General features: G+C 40.1%; 1 protein-coding gene across 1 annotated transcript in view; it reads left to right on the top strand.

Annotated features, from left to right (window-relative positions):
* The window catches only part of TAF4B (TATA-box binding protein associated factor 4b), a 70,687-nt gene that overhangs the window by 18,206 nt on the left and 32,774 nt on the right, over positions 1-19,707 (top strand). Inside the window, exons 4-10 of the mRNA XM_058832614.1 lie at positions 2,060-2,227; positions 2,333-2,455; positions 4,415-4,504; positions 7,580-8,158; positions 13,360-13,495; positions 14,093-14,198; positions 19,173-19,342. Coding sequence (XP_058688597.1) covers positions 2,060-2,227; positions 2,333-2,455; positions 4,415-4,504; positions 7,580-8,158; positions 13,360-13,495; positions 14,093-14,198; positions 19,173-19,342 — 1,372 coding nt within the window. The remainder of the gene's footprint in view (positions 1-2,059; positions 2,228-2,332; positions 2,456-4,414; positions 4,505-7,579; positions 8,159-13,359; positions 13,496-14,092; positions 14,199-19,172; positions 19,343-19,707) is intronic.

A 19,707-nucleotide genomic window follows, 5' to 3' on the forward strand; every position in this document is an offset into this window, starting at 1 on the left:
CCTTTTTGACGTTACTGAATGTTTAAGCTCTGAGGTTAGACAAAATTACCTGCACATTCTTATTTTTCACCTGTCTCCCAGATGGGGTAACGAAGCTGCAAAGTGTCTAATTAGCATCATGCTGGGGCACTTTCATTTAGATGCAGAGCACTTCTTCTCTTGAAATGACTTCAAAATATGCAGGATTAATGCCATTTTTTGGTGGTTACTGTTTCTCTGTTGCTCAAAGTGAGAATGAGAATTGTCAGTAGCGAAAAAGGTTGACGGTGGATGACAGAAGTTAATTCCCATATATTCATTTTCCTGGGAAAAGGGTCCAGCAGACTTCCTGTCGTTTCCTCCCTCAGCTGATAAAATGCTGTTCTAGTCTTGATGTGTAAGCATGCTGGAATTTGCAAGAGATCAGCGCCTGTTTTCGACTTTTAAAAGCCCAGGGCATTGCAACTTGGCAGATCTGCATTGTGTCCCCCTCCGTCTTCCTCCTGCCCATCTGTTTGTGGGATTCTTGTGCCCAGTTTGCCTCCCTGTGGTCTTAGAGCTGTTGAGCCTCATCCTTGGAAGAGGCAGTGGTGGTGGCAAAGATCCTGCAGAGAGCTATTAAAGTGTTACCAACAGTGGGAACCTAAGCTAGGAGCTTTCTGGTAGCTGCCTGCTGCTTTCATGTCAAGCTGGCAGCAACTTGGGGAGGGGAGGACACCCACCCAGAAAAAAAAAATTAAATATATGACAAAAGTGTTGCAGTTTTGCTTTAGCTTCAAGTGTTCATTCATTAATTTTCCCCATCCTGAAAGGCTGATATTCTACATGATGTCTGTCCCACTTTTGATTAGTTTTTCTTTTATCCATGATAGGGTAAGTTAAATTCCTGTCTGTCTTACGATTGATGCAATTAACAAGTATTAGTTGTGCCTGTTCGACTAAGCTGGAGTGATGGAATGTGTTAAGAGTCAGTGAAAGACATTGCATTGTGCAGATCTGAGCATAGAATTTGAACTACAAAACCAGACTTTCCCTTCCTCTTCACAGGCTTGGAGGAAAGATGACACCAAACTTGAGGTTTCAAATGTTAACCTGGAGCTCTACCTGTGGGTTCCCTCTGGTTTTTCATCTTTTAAGTTGAGAAATCAAATGTAGTGGTTTTTTGCATGGGCAGAGTCTTTTCTTTTATTCATGTTGTTTTATTCATTTTGTATTCTGTTGTTTAAAATGAACTGTGTTGTTTTTTGGGTATGGTTTGTTTGTTTTCTTTAAAATCTGAAGTAGAAATACTTTAGTTTAGTGGGTTTTAGATTTAGCCTAGTTTGCAAAGAAGGGAGGTATTATTTCTTAAGCCTTAATTACTCTCCTGTTACTGGAGCTTCTGAATCTGTTGGGAACTTATAATGAGCTTTTAAAAAGAGGTCTCAAAATAACTGAATTTTGTGAGGGTTTCTGTCAGGGCAGAGGAGAAGGAGATCCAAATTGCTGTCCACAAGGAAAAGACAGGAAAAACTTGTTAGGTTCATTTGCTGAGCTGGCTGCTTCTGCTGGCACTTGCATCCTTCCAAAGTGGACATGATGTCTCTTGCCTACTCTGTGTGTGATAGGAAAAGCAAGGGGTGTTGCAGTTGGGAGAGGAGCTTCAGGGCAGGACTGGAAGATAAAAAATCATTTTTGGTTCTTCTTGTCTTCAGAATAGTATCACCTGGCTTAGCATTGTCCAAAATCTATTAGTCTTAGACTGTAGGAGGCTAGCAAAGTTAATATATTGCTTTCTTCAAGACAATTTTACCTTTCTCTCTTCCTTCAAAGTTGCAGGCAGTGCTTTGGTCATGATGTGCCTTTGTAATTTCTTCCCCCACCCTTGATTTGTGAATAGAATTATGGCTGTGGCTGTCACTTACTGTATTAAATAGAGCCTCTCAAAGCAAATTAATCTAAACTCTAAAAACAAAGAGAAGAATTGTTTCTTTGTGTTTCAAATAGCAGTGTGGAGGAGGTTGCTACCTTATGTGCTAGCAGAATCCCGTATGTTTGTCACGTTGTTCCTTGGTTAAAAAGTGTTAATTTTTCTCTTCAGCCAGCAGCTGCAACAGCTAGTGTTACTACAGTTACTGCTGTAAAGCCTTTGAGTACTGGAACACCTGTAAAACTTCCAGTTACAGGACCACCTGCACGAGCTATCTCCCAAAAGGCAGTCTCTGTGAAAGCAGAGGGCACAACAGTAGCACAGACCAGCGCTTCTACAGTAAGGAAAAAAAAAATTTTAATTAAAAATTAACATTCTGTATGTTCATCAGAGGTTGAAGAGACAGAGCAACATCTAATACTCTTCTCTTTATTTCCACACTAGGAGATGCTAGAGAATGTGAAGAAATGCAAGAATTTTCTTGCTACGCTAATAAAATTGGCATCTAATGGACCTCAAGCCCCTGAGATGGGGCAGAATGTGAAGAATCTGGTGCAAAATCTACTGGTGAGACTTTTTTTTCAAAACAGTCTGTGTCATTTGTGTATAGATTTTTGACATTTACATTATCATAGTCTTGTTCTTGTTATTTTGTAGCTTTTTTTTTTTAACAGCTCAAGAGTTGGATCTGTGGCTGAATACATCTGACCTTCGTTAAATCTTACATTATAAATCTTATTTTGACTGAATCCCAGTGTTATTTCCGCCCTCACATTTCTGTTTCATTTTATGCACACAGGTAACTGATAGCTGGTAGTGTTAACACAGCTTCTGGGTCTTTTTTTTTTTTAATGTTAGTGTAGTTTTGAGTGCTCAGTAGCAAGAATCTGATGTGAAGGGTGCAGTACAGTGCTGAGTCCATACTACTGCTTTACTCCAAGGCAGAACTGAGCAATGGAACAAGAATGACATTATCAATAGCTTAAAAACAGTAGGATGGAGCAAACAATGTGGTGGCTGCCAACCTCTCTCTCTTTGCAGGTGGCTTCCGTATGGTGCTTTGTGCTGTATCCCAGCGCAGCTGGGTTTTCCTGGTAACGATTTCTCCTGCCACTTCTTGTCATGGCATTTGACCGCTGCTGCTGCGTTGTTGTTCCACCGTAGCAGAAGGCTGTGTGCTGGTGGAGGGGGGTGGCTTTGCTAGTGGTACCAAAGGGCTTTTCAGTCTAGGAAGGTGTGATGTAGACAGATGTAATTTCAGAGAGCAGATTGTTTGAAGATGCAGCCTTGCAAAAATTTGATTCCTTAGCCTCTGTCCCTGCTGGACTATACACCTTCCTTCTGTGGGAAAAATAAAGTTGTTCTTTCTTGTGCTTACAGTACTTTCTTTTTTTTAAGAGCAGTTAAGCGATGTTAATACATTGTTAACTGCACACTTGTTTGCTTTTTGTAGTAGTTTAAAAACCTGCCATTTGGTATGTGTATGATTTAAATGCAGAATAAAGTGACATTTTGTGGGTATGACAGAAATGAGTAAATTGCAGCTGGGGAGCAAAATGATCCTTAAGGCAGTGTTTCATGAAGTGTGTGTCAAGCACCCTGTATGCACTGATCCTCAGTGTGCCAAACCACTTGCATCTGTATCAGTGAGACCTTGGTGAGCCATGTCTGCATCTCGGTGAGATCTCCCTGTTCTGGTGATGTAGCAACTTGGAACAGTTGCTCCAGAGGTGAATATGGGTGAGAGGAGTAATTTCTCAGCAGAAATGGAGATTGGTGCTGCACTTTGTGTGTCTGTACCTTCTTGGAGGAGGTAATGGTCTTGGTGACTCCGGGAGGGTGAGGAAGGGCAGTCTGGGGCTCAGCCCTGGGTTGCAGTTTGCTGCAGCTTCCTAACCCTCCCAAGCCCTTGAGACAGGTGTTTGTGTTGGGACAGGGCAGAAAGCATTAAGAAAGGAAACTACTCTGCAATTCAGAGGACTGTTACCAAGGGGGTATGCAGAAATGTTTTGATTGCTTTTGAAAGACTGTGTTAAGTGTTCTGTTTTATTATGTTGTGTATTCATTAGTTTAGAATTGTCTTACAAAAACTGCTAAGTTGTCATTAGTCTTTGATGCCTGTAAGTTTATTTTCATGCAGATAAACTGTGTGTACTGAAAGAAGTACTAGTAGTTGATTTAAAATACATCTACACAACAATGAGATACTCAAAAGGATCAGTGCTGCTTATAAACTTATTTCTATCCCTTCACTTCAGTGACTGGTGTGAACACCTATCCCTAAGTGTGTTAACTGCCTGTAGCTGTAGAAAGCATAAACAACTTGGGTAATACATATGGACATTACAACATTATTCTATCCTAACTGCCCTTTTCTTTCTTTTTGAAATAGAGCAGGAAAAAAGCATTTGAGTACTGAAATTGAACAATACCATGATAAGTTTCCATGACCTTTTGCTACATCTTGGGAAAAAAGTGGGATGGATTCAGTTATAGCTTACTATTGTAATTATATTTTCCTCTTAGGAAGCAAAAATTGAACCAGAAGAATTTACAAAAAAGCTGTACATCGAGCTTAAGTCATCTCCACAACCCTATTTAGTTCCTTTTCTCAAGGTAAGTGTCTGATTAAGGATAATGTAGTATTTAAAGAGTGAAGGAAGGAGGACCAGAAAAGAAAAGAGTTTGGGTGTTCAAATAGGTATTTGTTCAGGTCAGTTGAAGAAGAGTGCTTAGCATACCTCTGTGTTACTGTTGTGCTTGGAAAGACAATTCTTAAGAGGAAGGGGAATTTTTAAGGAGTACTTTCTGCTGTGTTCTTAATGTTGTAGAGTAATTGCCCTCTAGGTGTTAGTGGAGACCAGTGTTTTGGAAGCTGTGCATCTATCTACAGTAAATCAGCTATGTTAAGCTGGCCTCTTACTTTCTCATCAAAATTGTAGCAATTCTGAGTTCTAACTTAGAAGCTTACAACAGTGGCCATGCACAGCTTATGCCATGTTAAAGATCAAAGAATCTGCATAAAGCTGTTCATCTTCTGCTGGTGTATGTTTAGCTGGAGGCAGAAAAAGTCTTTACCCATTTCTCCAGAAAGGGTCTGACAAGACTACTACTTCCATTCAAGCAAATAATCATACAAAGTAAAGAACACTTCCTTGAGACTTTTAATCATATGATACAATGGTATTGGCAAAATAAAAAATAATTATGCAGCAAGCATTAAATCTCAGTGAAAACATGGAAAACTACATTAAATTTACTAAATTTCAACGTACACTATACTCTTAGGCTTGTTAAATGTGTACTTTTGTTATAGGTGTGATGGAGCATAAAGGAAGAATAGTTAAGTGGTAAAGCTGGGACAGAGTTTTTCTGGAGTTTGCCCTTTTCTTCGGTATTTGACAAGCCATATAGCAATGCATGTGATAATGTTAATATTGCTCTCGATGGCTGGTGTTAATCTGCTCAAATGTGGGAAAAAAAATTTCTTACAGTGGCAACTTTTAAATGCCTTGCTAGCCAGTTTGCCATGAGTCTGAAAGACTGCAGTCATCTCTGCAGGACCTTAAGCTGAGATGGGAGATTCAGATTTGATACTAGAAAAAAAAATTACCATGTTGGGATGGTTGGGCATTGGGAATAGGTTGCCCAAGGAGGTGATGCAGTCACCATGGAGTCACCACACTGGAGATGCTTATTAGGATCCAGATCTGGTGCTGGCTGATGGTTGAACTTGATGATCCTAAAGGTATAAGGTTTCTTCCAACCTTGATGATTCTATGATACATAAAATTTTCCTATTGGTCATTTATTACCTGTTTAATTTCCTGGAGGCTTCTTAAATGCCCGTGCAAAAGCCAGAAAAGTAAACAGCTCAGAGAATGGGTTTTCTGCATCGAGTGTGGCTCTGGCTGCAGAAGGACCAGGCTGTGAGTACAGGGTCAGCATGACTGGCACTCACAGAGGTGCTCAGCTGTCAAAAGAAACCATCCAACGATGTGAAGAGCTGCTACGCTTGATGCAGAGAACTCAAGGCAATTCTGCAGGGGTTAAGTTGGGTTCATCAGCGTGGGTTAGACCCTGACCTGTCTCAGAAGAGCCATTGTGTGTTTCTGCTGCAGCACACTGCCAGGTACTGGCATCATCTAGGCTTCTCTGATTTGGGCAGTGTCCCTACCACATAATCCTTGGCATGTGCTCTCTCCCTGTTGCATGCTATATTAGCAAAGATATACTGTGACTTCAGAAGTGTTGTTCAGACATGGTCAGAGTTAGCTAACTTTGCGGTGTTGCCAATCCTTTAACATCTTGCACCCAGATTGCCTTTTCCTGAAACTCTGTAAGTATGTGCGGTTGATACACACAATTAGGTTGATCTGTAACTCTGAGCAGCTGTGACTGGAACTGAGTGCCAAATGGAGGATGACTTCAGGAGCACTTCTCTAAGGTGCTAAGCGGATCAGTACTGGCCTTGTTTGTGGGGGAAATGTTTGCAGCTTGAGTCTGGAAAGAAATGTGATACGGCTTTTTGCCAATCCACTTTTAGCCAGTGAAGTGGAATTTTAGGGACGACTCTCTGGAGTCAGCTCTTATCTTTGAGCTGCAGGTTTTTGATGAAGTTGTGCATGTGTTTTGTTTTCTCTGTTCCAAGAGCTAGAAAAAGTACAGTGGCTTTGGCTGTGAAGCCTGCTCGATTTTCAAGTCTGCTTGATGCTTTTGGTACATAAATTGCATCAGGAGCTAAGCAGCTTTTTAAAAGAAAAAGAAGTGAATTTTAAAAAACATATGGGCTGCAAAAGGTCTGGTTGTGCAAACAATATGATTACTTGGTACGCTTGCATGTGAAACATGAACCTTCTGCATGAAGTCCAAAGCTGCAGTACTGTGTTTGCAGCTCTTACAAACTTTAGCAACTGTTAAGAGGGGAGGAAAAAATACAAGGGTTTGCAAGAATATACAGGTAGCTGCAGAATTGATTTCCCCTGGTTCAGAGCCATAGCAGATTATAAACAGTGAAGGAGAAAAATCTATGGAGAGTTTGAAGATTATTCTGTCCATTAACCTTCTCAAACACAGCTGTAGTAAAAATGAGATGTTGCCAGATTCCTTTACTTTTGTTCTCCTGTTGTGGAGAAGTAGCTGGCTGAAGTTGTGTTGCTGCAGCTCTACAGACATTATTTAAGTGCCATCCCCCCCTAGTGTAGATACAGCTGTATTGGTATAAAAGTGTTCTTCAGACCTTGTTTCTGACTTTATTGGATAATTCGTAGCTCCCTGTCAGGCTCCATGAAATAAACACAGCTGCTCCAATATAGCAGGGGTTTTTGGCAAAACAAAATTCTTTGAGGTAATAAAGCAGTTAAAATCATTTTACTCTGAAACATAAATTCCAAATTGAAAAATCTAAACAGAAGAACAAAGTTATAAGCGAGTTTCCCCATAGATGGGATTTACTATGTGTAGTGTAGCTGTGATGGTTGACCTTTGCTCAGCTGGTGTTTCTAGTCATCTTCACTGAACAGGATTGTCCTCAATTTAAGGGTGCCTGAAATTTAACAAAACTTGTTTGTCATTTATTGTCTCATGAAAAATGAAACTGGAAAACGAGGAAGAGGATTCAGTTACAAATGTATTATTATTGTGGAAAACTCTGCTGCTACTACATCCAGTGTTTTTTCATTTTTCTTTCAGAAAAGCATGCTTGCCTTACGGCAACTAATGCCTGATCCTCAGAGCTTTATCCAGCAGTGTATGGAGCAGCCAGCTCCAACCCAAGAAGTGGTTTCAACTTGTACCTCTGTAGTGCTGGCTCCTTCAACAGCAGTGGTAACCTCGGCTGTAGCAACAACCGCTCTTCCAGTTGTAAAACCCGTGCCTGCCTCTGTAGCAGGCACAGCCCCTCTGGTTATCACACCAGTCCTTGCCAGCACATCAGCAGCAGCTTCTCTGCAGGCTGTGAAGGCTGTTCCTTCCCCTGCAGCAGGGACAGCGTCGCTCAGGCATGCAGCTTCCGTCCTCACCACAACCATGGCATCGTCTGGGCTCACTGCTGTCCAGCCTGGCAAGCTGGTCTTCACCTCTACGGTGCCAATGCCCTCTCTGCCGTCTGCAAAGCCAGTGCTGGTCTCTACGGTGGCATCTTCAGCAACAACCCCTCTCCAGCCTCTGAAACCAGTCATTGGAACCCCAATTGGTCTTAAAATCTCGCAGCCCAAGTGCGTCGGTGCGCAGTCAGTAGGTGCTCAGCAGATGGTTAAAGTGAAACAGCTGGTAAGATGGATTCTCTGCTTCTCTGTAACTAACCAGGCTCCTTTACTTTGACTCTTGCTGTTCAGTAAAGAGGATACCAATTTGGACCTCTGGTTCATTTTTTGTTTTTTATTTCAATATATGGAGCTAGTCTGTCTTGAGTTCATCAGTTACGTTTGTCATAGTTTAGAAATAGTGAGCCCTTGCTGGAAAGGTGAATCTAAAGCCAGGCTGTCAGCTTGGTCTCTTGCAAGACATGTCGACCACCATTTCACCAGACTGAACATCCATCTTGAGACACAAGAGGATGCGAGGTCCAGCCCTCACTCTACACACAGCCAGGCTAGGTTGGCAGCTGGGAGAAGAGGTAAGAAATGCAAATGTCAGAAACAGAAACTGCTGATGGGATACTTAGATTAGTTGCTCTTGGATGCCCTGTTAGGGCTGTGCCTCAGCTAGCCACCGGGGATCCCAGACTCTCTCCCCTGGTAGCTCCTGCCCTGGGTACTTTGCAGGCTCGATGATGTTCAGCGATATGTTATCTGAAATGTACCAACTACCTCAAGGAGCTTTTCTGAGCTGAGTTCTGACCTCCACATTTACTAAGACATGTTAATTACGAAGTCGTCCAAAAGTGAGCTTTTTCTATCAGGCCTCATTAGCTAGCAAAGTCCAGGAGGAATAACTGTCTTATTAAAACAATACCCTCAAAAGCAATGTGTTAACATTTTTTTATTCTTGGCACAGGTTAACTTCTTGCTAATGTTAATATTAAATACCAAGAAACTGTAGATCACAGGTAAACCTGAAAGAGCAACTTGGTGAAATAAATTAGGTTTGGCTTATAGGTGTTTAAGATATGAAGTAGCATGGTGTCTACTTGTGAGCAATGCTTTCAAGTATTTTGAGAGAGCTAGTCTCCTTTTGGCAGATAAATCATTCTTGCAAAGGAATTCCTTGTAAAGATTATTTTTCTTTAAAAAGTGGGAAAACCATTAGACTTCCTGGGAAAGTAGATTTCCTTTCCACAGGTATAGCAGGATATCTTCTGTGTGAGTTTTCTTTTTTAGCTTGGATATTATGTATACTTGATTTAACAGTGCTCAGACCCCTGAAATGTTTTGCTTTTTTAGTTTTTTTCCTTTGAAAGGGCAGACAGTAGATGTAATACAAGAATCTTGCATTCTAAAGAAAGAGTTCATGCTGTGGTAGTGTAAACTACTATAAGCATGAGCTTTTCACCTCTCCAGACTTAAAAAGAACAAAAGATTCAACGGTATGGGGTAGATGAGGAGTCCTTTTTCTGAGTGGATTTCTTTAAAAAAAAAAAGAAAAGCAAATTACCCTCAACCCCAAAACTCTAAAGAAGAGTTATTAATATTAAGCATATGCACTGACAATCTTGGCTAGTAGTAGCTAAAGTCAAATTGGAAAAGGAGTTGGTACTCATATTGTCTTTGAGGACTAAGTTTGAAATTCCAGCCAGAAGAAACAGAGAATTTCTTAGGTAGTACAAGGGCAGGAGAGCAGTTTGTTGGCTACACAGCAAGTCTTGTAATCCAGGGGAAAGGTTGACCATCTGTACAAATAGGCAAGGAAGCTTAGCTCCACACAGGGGAGTCAAAACACTTCTTGAATTTGATTGTGGTGAACTCAAGAAATGGCTTCTGCCTCTACACTGCTACATTGTGGCAGTCTGCTGCAATTGCTTTTCTTTGCTGTGCCTTACATATATTGAATTGCTTACAAAACATGTTTTTACCCTAATCTAGATAGATCCCAGGCACAGTGATTAAAATACTTGCTCTTCTCAGATACAGCTGAAGTACTGAGTTGACTGCTTCACAGCTTAGCCATATCAGGAGCTTGGTGTTTGTTCAGACAACTTTTTAGCGCAAAGGGCAAGTTGTAGAAGTGGCTGTATCTCCTATGGCTTCCCTGATGCCTTTTCTTGAAAGGGCAGAGGGTCTATTTTGTCGCATAAGAAAACAAATCTGGACCTGCCCTCCCTAAACAGAAGAGTCCTACTGCCAGCTGAAAAAGGAAGCACACTGCCAGCTGTGCAAATCTGTTTATACAGTGCTGCCAGCAATTTTTTCCCTTTTCAGCCCACAGGGATGTCTGATTCCATACACTCCCTCTGCATGCCCCTTTCTAATTCCAGCCTCTTGTGCTTGAGAGAGTTTGAACTTTCATGTGCCAGCTCCATTATAATGTTCATGGTACTCAAGAATGCAGCACTGCTGTATTTTAATATCAAATTTGTTACTGGAGTGATGCAACATGAAACTTTACATTTCTCTAGCATTATTATCAATTAATTATTAATTATAATTAATATGTAATTGTTATTAATAATTAAATCATAAATTATTTACAAATTATAAATATTATATTAATTATAATAATTAAACTACAATTAATATATAATTAATAATAATAATTAATAATTATTATTATATATCACACTCTGTGTGGACACTAAGGAACCTGTTCTTCAGGGATGCTGTTGGGATTGACTGCCCTCCTGTGCTGTGAGAGTTGCACATTTTGAAGGATTTTCTCCTGTGACTTTTTTTACACCACCTCATCTAAGGGTGTTCGCTTACAAAGAAGTTTCATCTTGGAAATAAAATTTGTCTTGCTCTAGTGTTGCTTTGTCTCTTGTTAAGTGCAATATATGAAAATTTACTATACCAGATGCTGGCATCCATTGGTGAGAAAGCTGCTGTGAGATTACAACTTCATGTCAGGCATAACCAGCTAGGGGTTTATGGTGTAGTCCCCACAGTTACCAGTGAGAGAGACTGCCTGGAGATGATTAATGGTTGAACCAAGGAGTGAAGTGTTTATGCTGTTGCAGTTGTTTCTTCTTAGTGAGTTGGTAGTGCCAAATCCTGTCGGAGCTGAGCTTTCATGAACAATCTTCTCCATTTTTTTTTGTTCTGGTTATTGCTTTTGCATTCAATTAGTGAGGCTTCCTTCATGAAGTGATATTGTTTGTGTGTGATGATACCTCAGCATCCCTCTGCTGATCTCCAGACTTTGTTTTATGAATGTAAAACATGTTCGGTGAGGCTAATCAAAGTCTCTTTCAGGCAGCTGTCTCTTCTGTCAGCTGAATGTTGTGTTGCTTTTTTTTAACTTCAGAACATTGGTAATTTTATTCTGATGGCTGTGTCAACCTGCTTAACAGGGCACAAAGGAACAGTCCATTTTCTTTATTATTTCTCACTGCTAACCTGAAGAAAAGAGACAGTAACTCCTTCTCACAGATACTACCAATGTTGGTAGTGCTTCATTCTGGCATTGGATCCTTGTTGAAATTTCCAGTATTGCTGTTCTCCCATTGCAACTTCCAGCTTTTGTTAGTCTAGAGCTAGAATGGCAAACAGAAAATGAGCTCTGCTGCCAGCACATCCTTTGTTTCTTGGCAATGTAGTCTCCACTTAGACCATTGTTGTAACATTGCTGTCTCTGTTCTTTTGCCTTCTGTACTTCAGTCTGGAATGCTTATGTTTCCTCCTGTGCTGTTCCAGTGTTTTGCATGCTGAAGATGAAGCATTGTTCTTCCTGGTGGTAGGGAGGATCTCTAGGTGTGTGTTAGTGCTAGTGGAGCCTCTGAGTAGTGTGTCCAAGCTGCTTGGCTCCTCATTGATTAGCTGAACTCACAAAAGGCACTGCTAGCATTATTCACAATTTGTAGTTTTGGAAGCCGGATCTTTCTGAGAGATCAAACAGAACTCTGGGAAAAACATAGAGAAGTAAACGTTAGCATCTGTTCTACTCCATGAGGAAGTGCTGCATGTGTGAGCCTCATCTCTCCACAGTCTGTCCCTGTATTCCTGTAGCTCTTTCCTCCTGTGAACCTTAGTGTTAACTGTCTTGTCAGGTTTTCAGATACCACTTTCGGATCAGTTGCTCTATTACTGCTGCTACGCCAAGCCTTAGTGCTACCAATATGGAGGTGGTTGAGAGGGTGTCTTGGCTCTTTGATACACAAAGTACCTCTTTTGTGAACGTGTGATGCTTACATTGATGATAGTTATTAACAGAGGAGAAGTTAGATGGCAGAAGAGAGCCTAATTTCTGAAGTATTGTCAAGAAATGTCAATTCTTTAATTACACTAGTGCAGTCTTGCTGTACAAGCACTCTTTAGATTTTCTGAAATAAGAATAAAAGATGTAGAGGAGAAAAATGGTTTATTGATCCTGACATTTTCTTTATGTTAGTTTTTGGCTGCTAAGAAAATAGGATCCAGTCTGAAGATGTTGATTTTATGCTTTGGTGAAGTGACATCTTCCTACGGCTTGTAATCAAGAACTTTTTAAAAGATGTATCAAAGCTGAAGCCCACATTCTGCTAGCTAGGAGGCTTAGAAGTGAGATTTTTAGGGATGTTGCAATCTTACTACTTTCTTGCATTTTAATAGCTGCCCCTGAAGAGGAAGGATTAGTATTTCTGGGCTGTGCCTGGAGGTCTGTGTTGTGATGACATCCTGCTGTCTGGTTTTGTTTCTTTGAAGAGTGTCTTTAAACAAAACCATGAGCTGCCTTCCTTTATACCCTTCAGCTGTGTACTGATGTCTTTGTGTAGAGGCTCTACTTGCTATAGGTGTTGCTATTTAGTACTTCATGTTCCTGGTAACCGATGTGTTCGGTGTACTTTAGCTTAACACTTCAATACCCAGCATCTCAATTTACAATTGATGTTGCAATTCCAAAAGGATATCGGTGATTTTATAGCATGTACTCTTTAATACTTAGCAGATAAATTATTTCGGGCAAGACTTGAGTTGTTTTGGTGTTCTCCCTTTTTGACTAGGTGTTTGTGATAACCTACTCTTTTTGAAGTTATTGGCAGGCAGACTCACTCTTCAATGGTTAGCCTGCTGAGCAAGACTTAGGTAAAGCCTCTCAGTGTAATGGCTTGTGTGATTATTAGTGAAACTTGTCTGATAGAGTTATCAGTAGAGAATAGAGGTAAAGTGTCTGTTTGAGCTCAGTGAATGAGCTTAAAGCTCACTACCACTTGTTAAGATTTCTTGACATAAAGTTAAAAAAAAAAAAGGTATTTACTGAGCATGCTGTTTGCTTTAAACTGAAAACTAGACAAGCATACCTGCCCAGTGGCACTTCTGGCTAAATGGAAACACTGATACTGTTTACTTCTCTGTATTTTTAGCTCTTCTCAATCTTGATATTGGATATTCCGCTTCCAGGTAGTCCAACAACCATCGGGAACCATTGTCAAACAAGTATCCACGCTCCCCCAGCCCTCAGTGCTCACCCTACAGACACCTGCTGAGAGGAAGATGCCGCTGAATACACTTGTTCAAACCAACCAGTTTCCTGCAGGTAAAGTGCAGGGATCTCTTTCACTGAGAAGGGGGAGGACTGCTGAGGTGTGGAATAAGTGCAGGCTGTTGGCAGATTGTATGAATGCCAAGAAGGTGGCTGTCAGGAGCAACCAGCTCTGTGCATTAAATTGAACATCTTTACTGTCTGGAGCTCTGAAGAGAAAATCATTGTCACACCTACTTCTGGTACTTGTTAAGAGCATATCAATCAAATATCTGTACTTCTTAAAATACTATGACTGAGCTTCTTGAAGTGAACTTCTTCTAAGCTGATGATTTTGAGAGTTGATTCATGAGACCCTGCTTTTTCCTTCAGCAGGTTTGGGTGATGCACAGTTAGAGTTTTTCTCAGCCAGTCAGTTTTCATGGAAACATTTCCCTGGTCAGCACAGAAGGGAGGGTGTTTGCTGAGAGTGTGTGAGGCTTTGGGCCATACAGAACTTGTAGAATGTACGATTCTAGAGTGTCTGGTTTTCAGATGGACCCAGTTAGTTGTTACTGAGTCTGCAGTAGCCTTACCTAGAAGAATGAGCTGACTAAACAGTTGTCTAAGCATTTTGCTTTCTACTACACCATGTTCTTTGTTTTGTTTTAGGTTCCATTCTGAAGCAAATTACTTTGCCAAGAAATAAAATACTGTCACTTCAAGCATCTCCCATTCAGAAAGTGAAAATTAAAGAGAATGGAGCAACATCCTTCAGGTAAAAATGAACAATATCAGAAGTTAAGCATAGAAAGGAAGAAAAGGAAGAAGCAAGTAGAGATGTAGGAATGGAGCTCAAATAAAAGCAACTTTGTTCAGAAGCTTTTTTCTGATACATGTTTTTCACGTTAGAAAAGTCATTGGCAATGGGTAACCTTAAAACTTCTACGCAGATGTTAATTGTTCTTATTGTAAGAAAACTGTCCTGGTGAGGTTGGGTTTTGTGTCAGTTTTTCACTGACATGTTTTCCATCCTATGAATACAATTACTAATTTAGTTATCTTGTACAGATTGAAAGTCTCAACAGGATTAAAACAGATAGAACCTCTCTTTTCTGCATATAGTCTGATAGCATTGAACTGCTTGTAACCTGTCTAAAGCTCTGTCCTGCATTTCAGAATTTTTTATTAGCTTCTCTTACAAGCTTGTTTCTGTGTGTATGGGTGAAAGTCTTTGACTACATGTCTAATCATGATTTCTAACATATTGTCCAGGCCTTTAGATTGCAATAGTGCTTAAAGCTTTTAGTTCTGGCAACTGATTAACTTTACAAAAGCAGAAATTATTTTTACAGCTGTGAAGTGTGATGTTGGAACTGAGGTACAGACTGCCATAAGCATTATTAGTCCCACCTCAAGGCAAGTTTGACATTGCTCTTCCAAGGCAGGCATGATGACACCTCTGTGTTGCTGACCAGTTGACTTATCATCTCTTGAAAGCTGCAGCTTTGAATGCACTGGTACAGACAGAGAGCTGCTGCTGTTCACAGTAACATACAGTATACAGTGAACACTTAAAAACAGTGGTTTCCAGAAGCCGAAATGAAAAGCTCATGTTAAAGCAATAGCTCCGTTCATCTGCCTCAAGGTCTCATGAAACATGCTTTAGAATATAATGTGGGATGTGATTTTGGGTAGGGATGTTAAGGAAAAAACCTTTCATCAATATCATAATATAACAAAATAACAAACAAACACAAAACACAAATTAAAAAAATAAAAAAAGAAACGTTTTTCTCTGTGATCTTCCAAATGGAATATATTAGCTGTCTTACATGACAAATTTGAATTCTTGGGAGTCGTTCCCTGAATTGTTTAATTCCTAGTGTAGGAAAAAAACTGCTTTTACAATATGATTCAGTAGAGATTTCTCTGTTTGCTTTTGGGTTGTGATCTTCAAAGCAGCCTAAGTCCATGAGAGTTTAGGTAGGAAATCTCTAACTCACCTTTAATTTTCTTTGTAGAGTCCCTTGTCTCTGAAGAATTTGTCTTTGGATACACCCTTGGTGTTTTTTCTATTCACTGCTATAATTAAACTTTCTGACCTATGATCCATCAACTGCTGATCATGTGTGAGGCAGAGAAAGGCACCAAGGCACCATGGCCTGCTTTCTGATTTTGTGATGAAATTTGTTACAAGCAGAGAGTGTGTCTTGTAATTGATGTGATTGTACATGTGGCTCTTACTGTGCACTCACTGCAGTGTGTCATCGAGCCTGACTCCCTCTGCTGTTGTGTGACTAGGCTAGGTAAGGATTTGAGGACATTCTAATCACTAAGCTGCACTTAATTAGTTGCAGTTTGCCCTTGTCTGCTCTTTAACAGGCAGGTTTAGGTTGCCTGAGATAAGCAGTAGAAGGAGTGATTTCCTACCACCCAACCAAACAAACAGAAAAAAAACAACACACAAAGCATTCTAGCCTTCTAGATGTTGTTTCAGCATGGACATTGCACCTTGGCATGTCAAGAGATATTCTGTTTTAAAAAAAAGAAAAATCAAGAGTTTTGTAATCTGATCTACACATTTCTGTAAAGTATATGCTAGAGCACTCTGGTAAAAAAATCAGATGCATATTTCATCTTCAGATATTTGTTTTGAATTTATTCTGTTTAGTAGACTAGTTCTCCAAAGCACATGCATCTTTCTGGCTTGGCTGGAATTGTTCTGGCCTGAGTAGTTGTCAGGGATGGTGCACAGAGGTTTGGGTCAGTGTGTCTTTCTAGTTTTCCCTTTGGCTCTTGGATAGAATGGAGTAAAGGTAGGGGGATTCAGAAGACAAGTGCGGTTGTCTGACACCAGAGGGTGCCCCAGACTCACTTTTCAGGCAGCAGGCTGATTCACAGATGTGAGATGCGTCTGCAATTGCCTGGGCTGCTTTTGCAGTGAATACCCAGTATAAATGTCAAACCTGACTTCATGCGGTGTGTTGCTCAGAACTCTTGAGTTCTGTTTTCCACCTTGTGCTAGTAAGTGTAAATCACTGGAGACTTAGAGCAGCTGGGTGAGTTTTTCCTGTTCATTTCTCTGTGTGACATGATTAAATGAAAAGGCCATTAAAGAAAGTGATGCAGAAAAGGGGCTTTATGGAGGGATTGCTGAAAGTGAAAGCAAGTCAATATCCATCAAACACTTTCATGTACACTCTGTAATACTTTAAATTCATCACCTTAGTGAAATGATTTCTACAGCTTACTCAAAGTACATGGTGCCTTACTTAAAATGATTGAAGTTTGTTTGAACAACAGCAAAAAAAAGAGTAGTAAGAAGTATGAATATGGCTTCTGGAACTTCTGTTAATCTTTAGTGAGCACTTTTCTAAGGAAATGTGGTGGTGATTTCTTTGGGTTAAGTAAAATAAGTACAACAGTATTTTCATATCTTTCATCAAAGCTAATGACTAGTTGACTTAATACAAACTTATGTCTCACAGTGAAAAAGTTAGAATTGGTACTGAAGAACAGTACAGATAGAGATATCTGCTTGCATATAAACTCTTGTATGCCTGTACACACTAGAGAGATGGTATACATGGAAATAATCAAGAAAATAGTAACCTGGTTAAAATGAAATGAAACTTCTCTATGTAGAAAAATGCATAGATGTACATTATAGAAGTTAATCTGTTCTTTGCTTGAGCATTTTGAGTATGTGGCCAGATTAAAAGCAAAATTGATTTCCTGAAACTGCATGCTATGCAGTTGTGCCTGGGATGCAAGCATCATTCCTGGGATTCCATAAACAGTTCAACTGGAGTAATGTCAGGTTCCAGCATAGATCGCTTGTGATGTGTGTTCCTGGTGCTGGTTGTGCTGATTTTTGTCAGCAGATCTATGGTAGATCACTGTGTTTCAGTGGGATTCTTGTCTGCCATCAGCGAGGACTTCTCTGCAGTGGTCACCAAGAAGAGGAAATTGGAATGTACTTGTGAAGATCAGTTAGCACTCAATTATCATCCCGTGAAGCTTCGTTTACACTCTTGTTGAAATTTCAGGTCTCTGTTAGGCTGATAGAGCCTGAGTATGCACTTGGAGCTGCTCAGTTGCTGGTTGAGAAAGGGGTAGGAGGAGGGAAGCTGTTCTGGCACTGTTGGCTTCAGCTTTAAATTGTAGCTGTGGACATCTAACTGTTCTGACAGTCCTGGGATTTAACACTTTTCTTAGCATGATGGATTTGGGGCACAAGCTGGTTTGGAAGCTGTTGTGTCCAGTTAGATGTAAAGAGCTGGAGCTGGTCTGAGAATCTATTAGGTTTCCTTTTCCCTGAGCACACACACACACATAGAAACTGCTAGCAGTGAGGGCATATGAGTGAAGGAGGGATAGAAGAAGAACTCATTTTCTGGCAGTTCTCTCACTGGATGTTTGCAGAAAAATGGTGCCATAGAAACATACTGAAACCCAAAGGAAAAAATACATCTATAGTTTAAGAAAAATATCCTAACATTTTCTTGTGTCTTTTGAGTATTGCTTAACCTCAACCCCAACTCATGTTCTAATAACTTCTACCTCTAGTCAGTCAAAGAATAGCCTCCAAGAAATATAATTTCACCTTAGAACGGCAGATTTCTGGCTAACCCCTTGTTCAAGAGTTATTGAGGCCACACAGTGTTTTCTGAAGGTGAACTTTATCAAACCTAGCCAGAGAATATTTTTCAAGAGGGGTGTGTGTGTTGATTTTGTTTCCTATACTTTGCAAATGAAAATATGTTCAGATTGAGTGATTTTACTTATCTGTCCTAATACTGTGGATGTCTGTTTTGGATTGGTCCTAAATCCCTTGAGCCACCACCAGGGCCTTTATCACATTATGAAGTAAAAATGCTTTCTTGTGATGATCTGAACTTACTTGATGATAACTTGGATTGTTTCTTTGCCAAAGTAGCAAAAAAACCTTTTCCGTATAAGACTCATTCAGTATTTTAACTTAAATGATCTCCAAAGAAAAATTAGGCTGAAGCACACAGGCTATTATAGCTAGTCTGAGTGATGTTCACCCTAAGTATGCCAGATTTGAGTTTTTATTTTGAACATATAAGCTGTTACATGAGAATCCAGCTAATGGTGTTACCAGCTAGAGCTCTGGCATGGTGCTTCAGAAGCAGTGGGATCTTCCCCGCTATGTACATAGTCTGGTAGGACTGATCCAAAGTACAAAGTCTGAATTGGTTCGAGTACATAATCAAGAGTGTTTGTATCCTGTGTTTTAAGGGAACTTGCTAAAGAAAACTGAAGATCAGGTCTGTGCTAATAAGCCTGTGCTTTCAGTCTCAGTTTGCAAGATATGCATCTTGGTTAGAAAATGGGCTTGTTTTATAGTGCAATGAGTCAACATTCAACTTCATTCCATACTTGGTTTTACCTGGTGAATTAGTTTTAGGACAAATTTCAGGCTGTGAGAGTGGTGGTGTAGGGTTAGGGGTTGTGGGAACTTTTAATCTGGGTTTAACTCAGTCCAAGGTTTCCAAGCTGGCTAAAATTTCAGTTTCATGTAAAGGATTTGCATGCCTAGCAACTGAGGCATTAGCCAAATTAATGAACTTTGCAGAAGTGTGAGAGCTTTTAGGAGCTCCCTGTCTACACCCACACTAAACATCAATTGTATATAGGATATGTGAATGTGGTTGCTTGTTGATAGTTGAGACTTTGTGTTTATTCTGAACAAAGCATAAAATCTTGGTCTCCTCTTTTGTAGAGATGAAGATGACCTAAATGATGTGACTTCTATGGCTGGGGTTAATCTCAGTGAGGAGAATGCCTGCATTTTGGCAGCAAACTCTGAGCTCATTGGTACAGTGATTCACTCTTGCTCAGATGAACCATTTCTGTCTTCGGAAGCTCTTCAGACTAAAATCTTGAACATAGGTGAGAACAAAGGACACATAGCAGATATGTATGGATGTAGTGTTTCCTTGCCTCTTTCATCAGCCAGCCTCCAATCTTTGAAGAAGGACCTGGAATTATTAAGATCTGCCATCTCAGTTAATGTGTTTCTACCAAACAATACTGATTTTTCACTTCACCTTCTAGGAAAGAGCTGTCCTTTAAGGTTTTTTTAAACAAAAACACAGAAACAGTTTGAAGCACAACTAAAAAAAAGAAACTGATACCACTTCAACATTTGAGAAGTGAGCAACTTTCTTATTCTTAAACCTAATGCAACATGTAACAACCATAAAGGTGCTAGTGTCAAAACACTTAAATGTGCTTTTCTATCTTGGCAACTTCTA

Source organism: Poecile atricapillus, chromosome 2, assembly GCF_030490865.1.
Source record: "Poecile atricapillus isolate bPoeAtr1 chromosome 2, bPoeAtr1.hap1, whole genome shotgun sequence".
NCBI lineage: Eukaryota > Metazoa > Chordata > Aves > Passeriformes > Paridae > Poecile > Poecile atricapillus.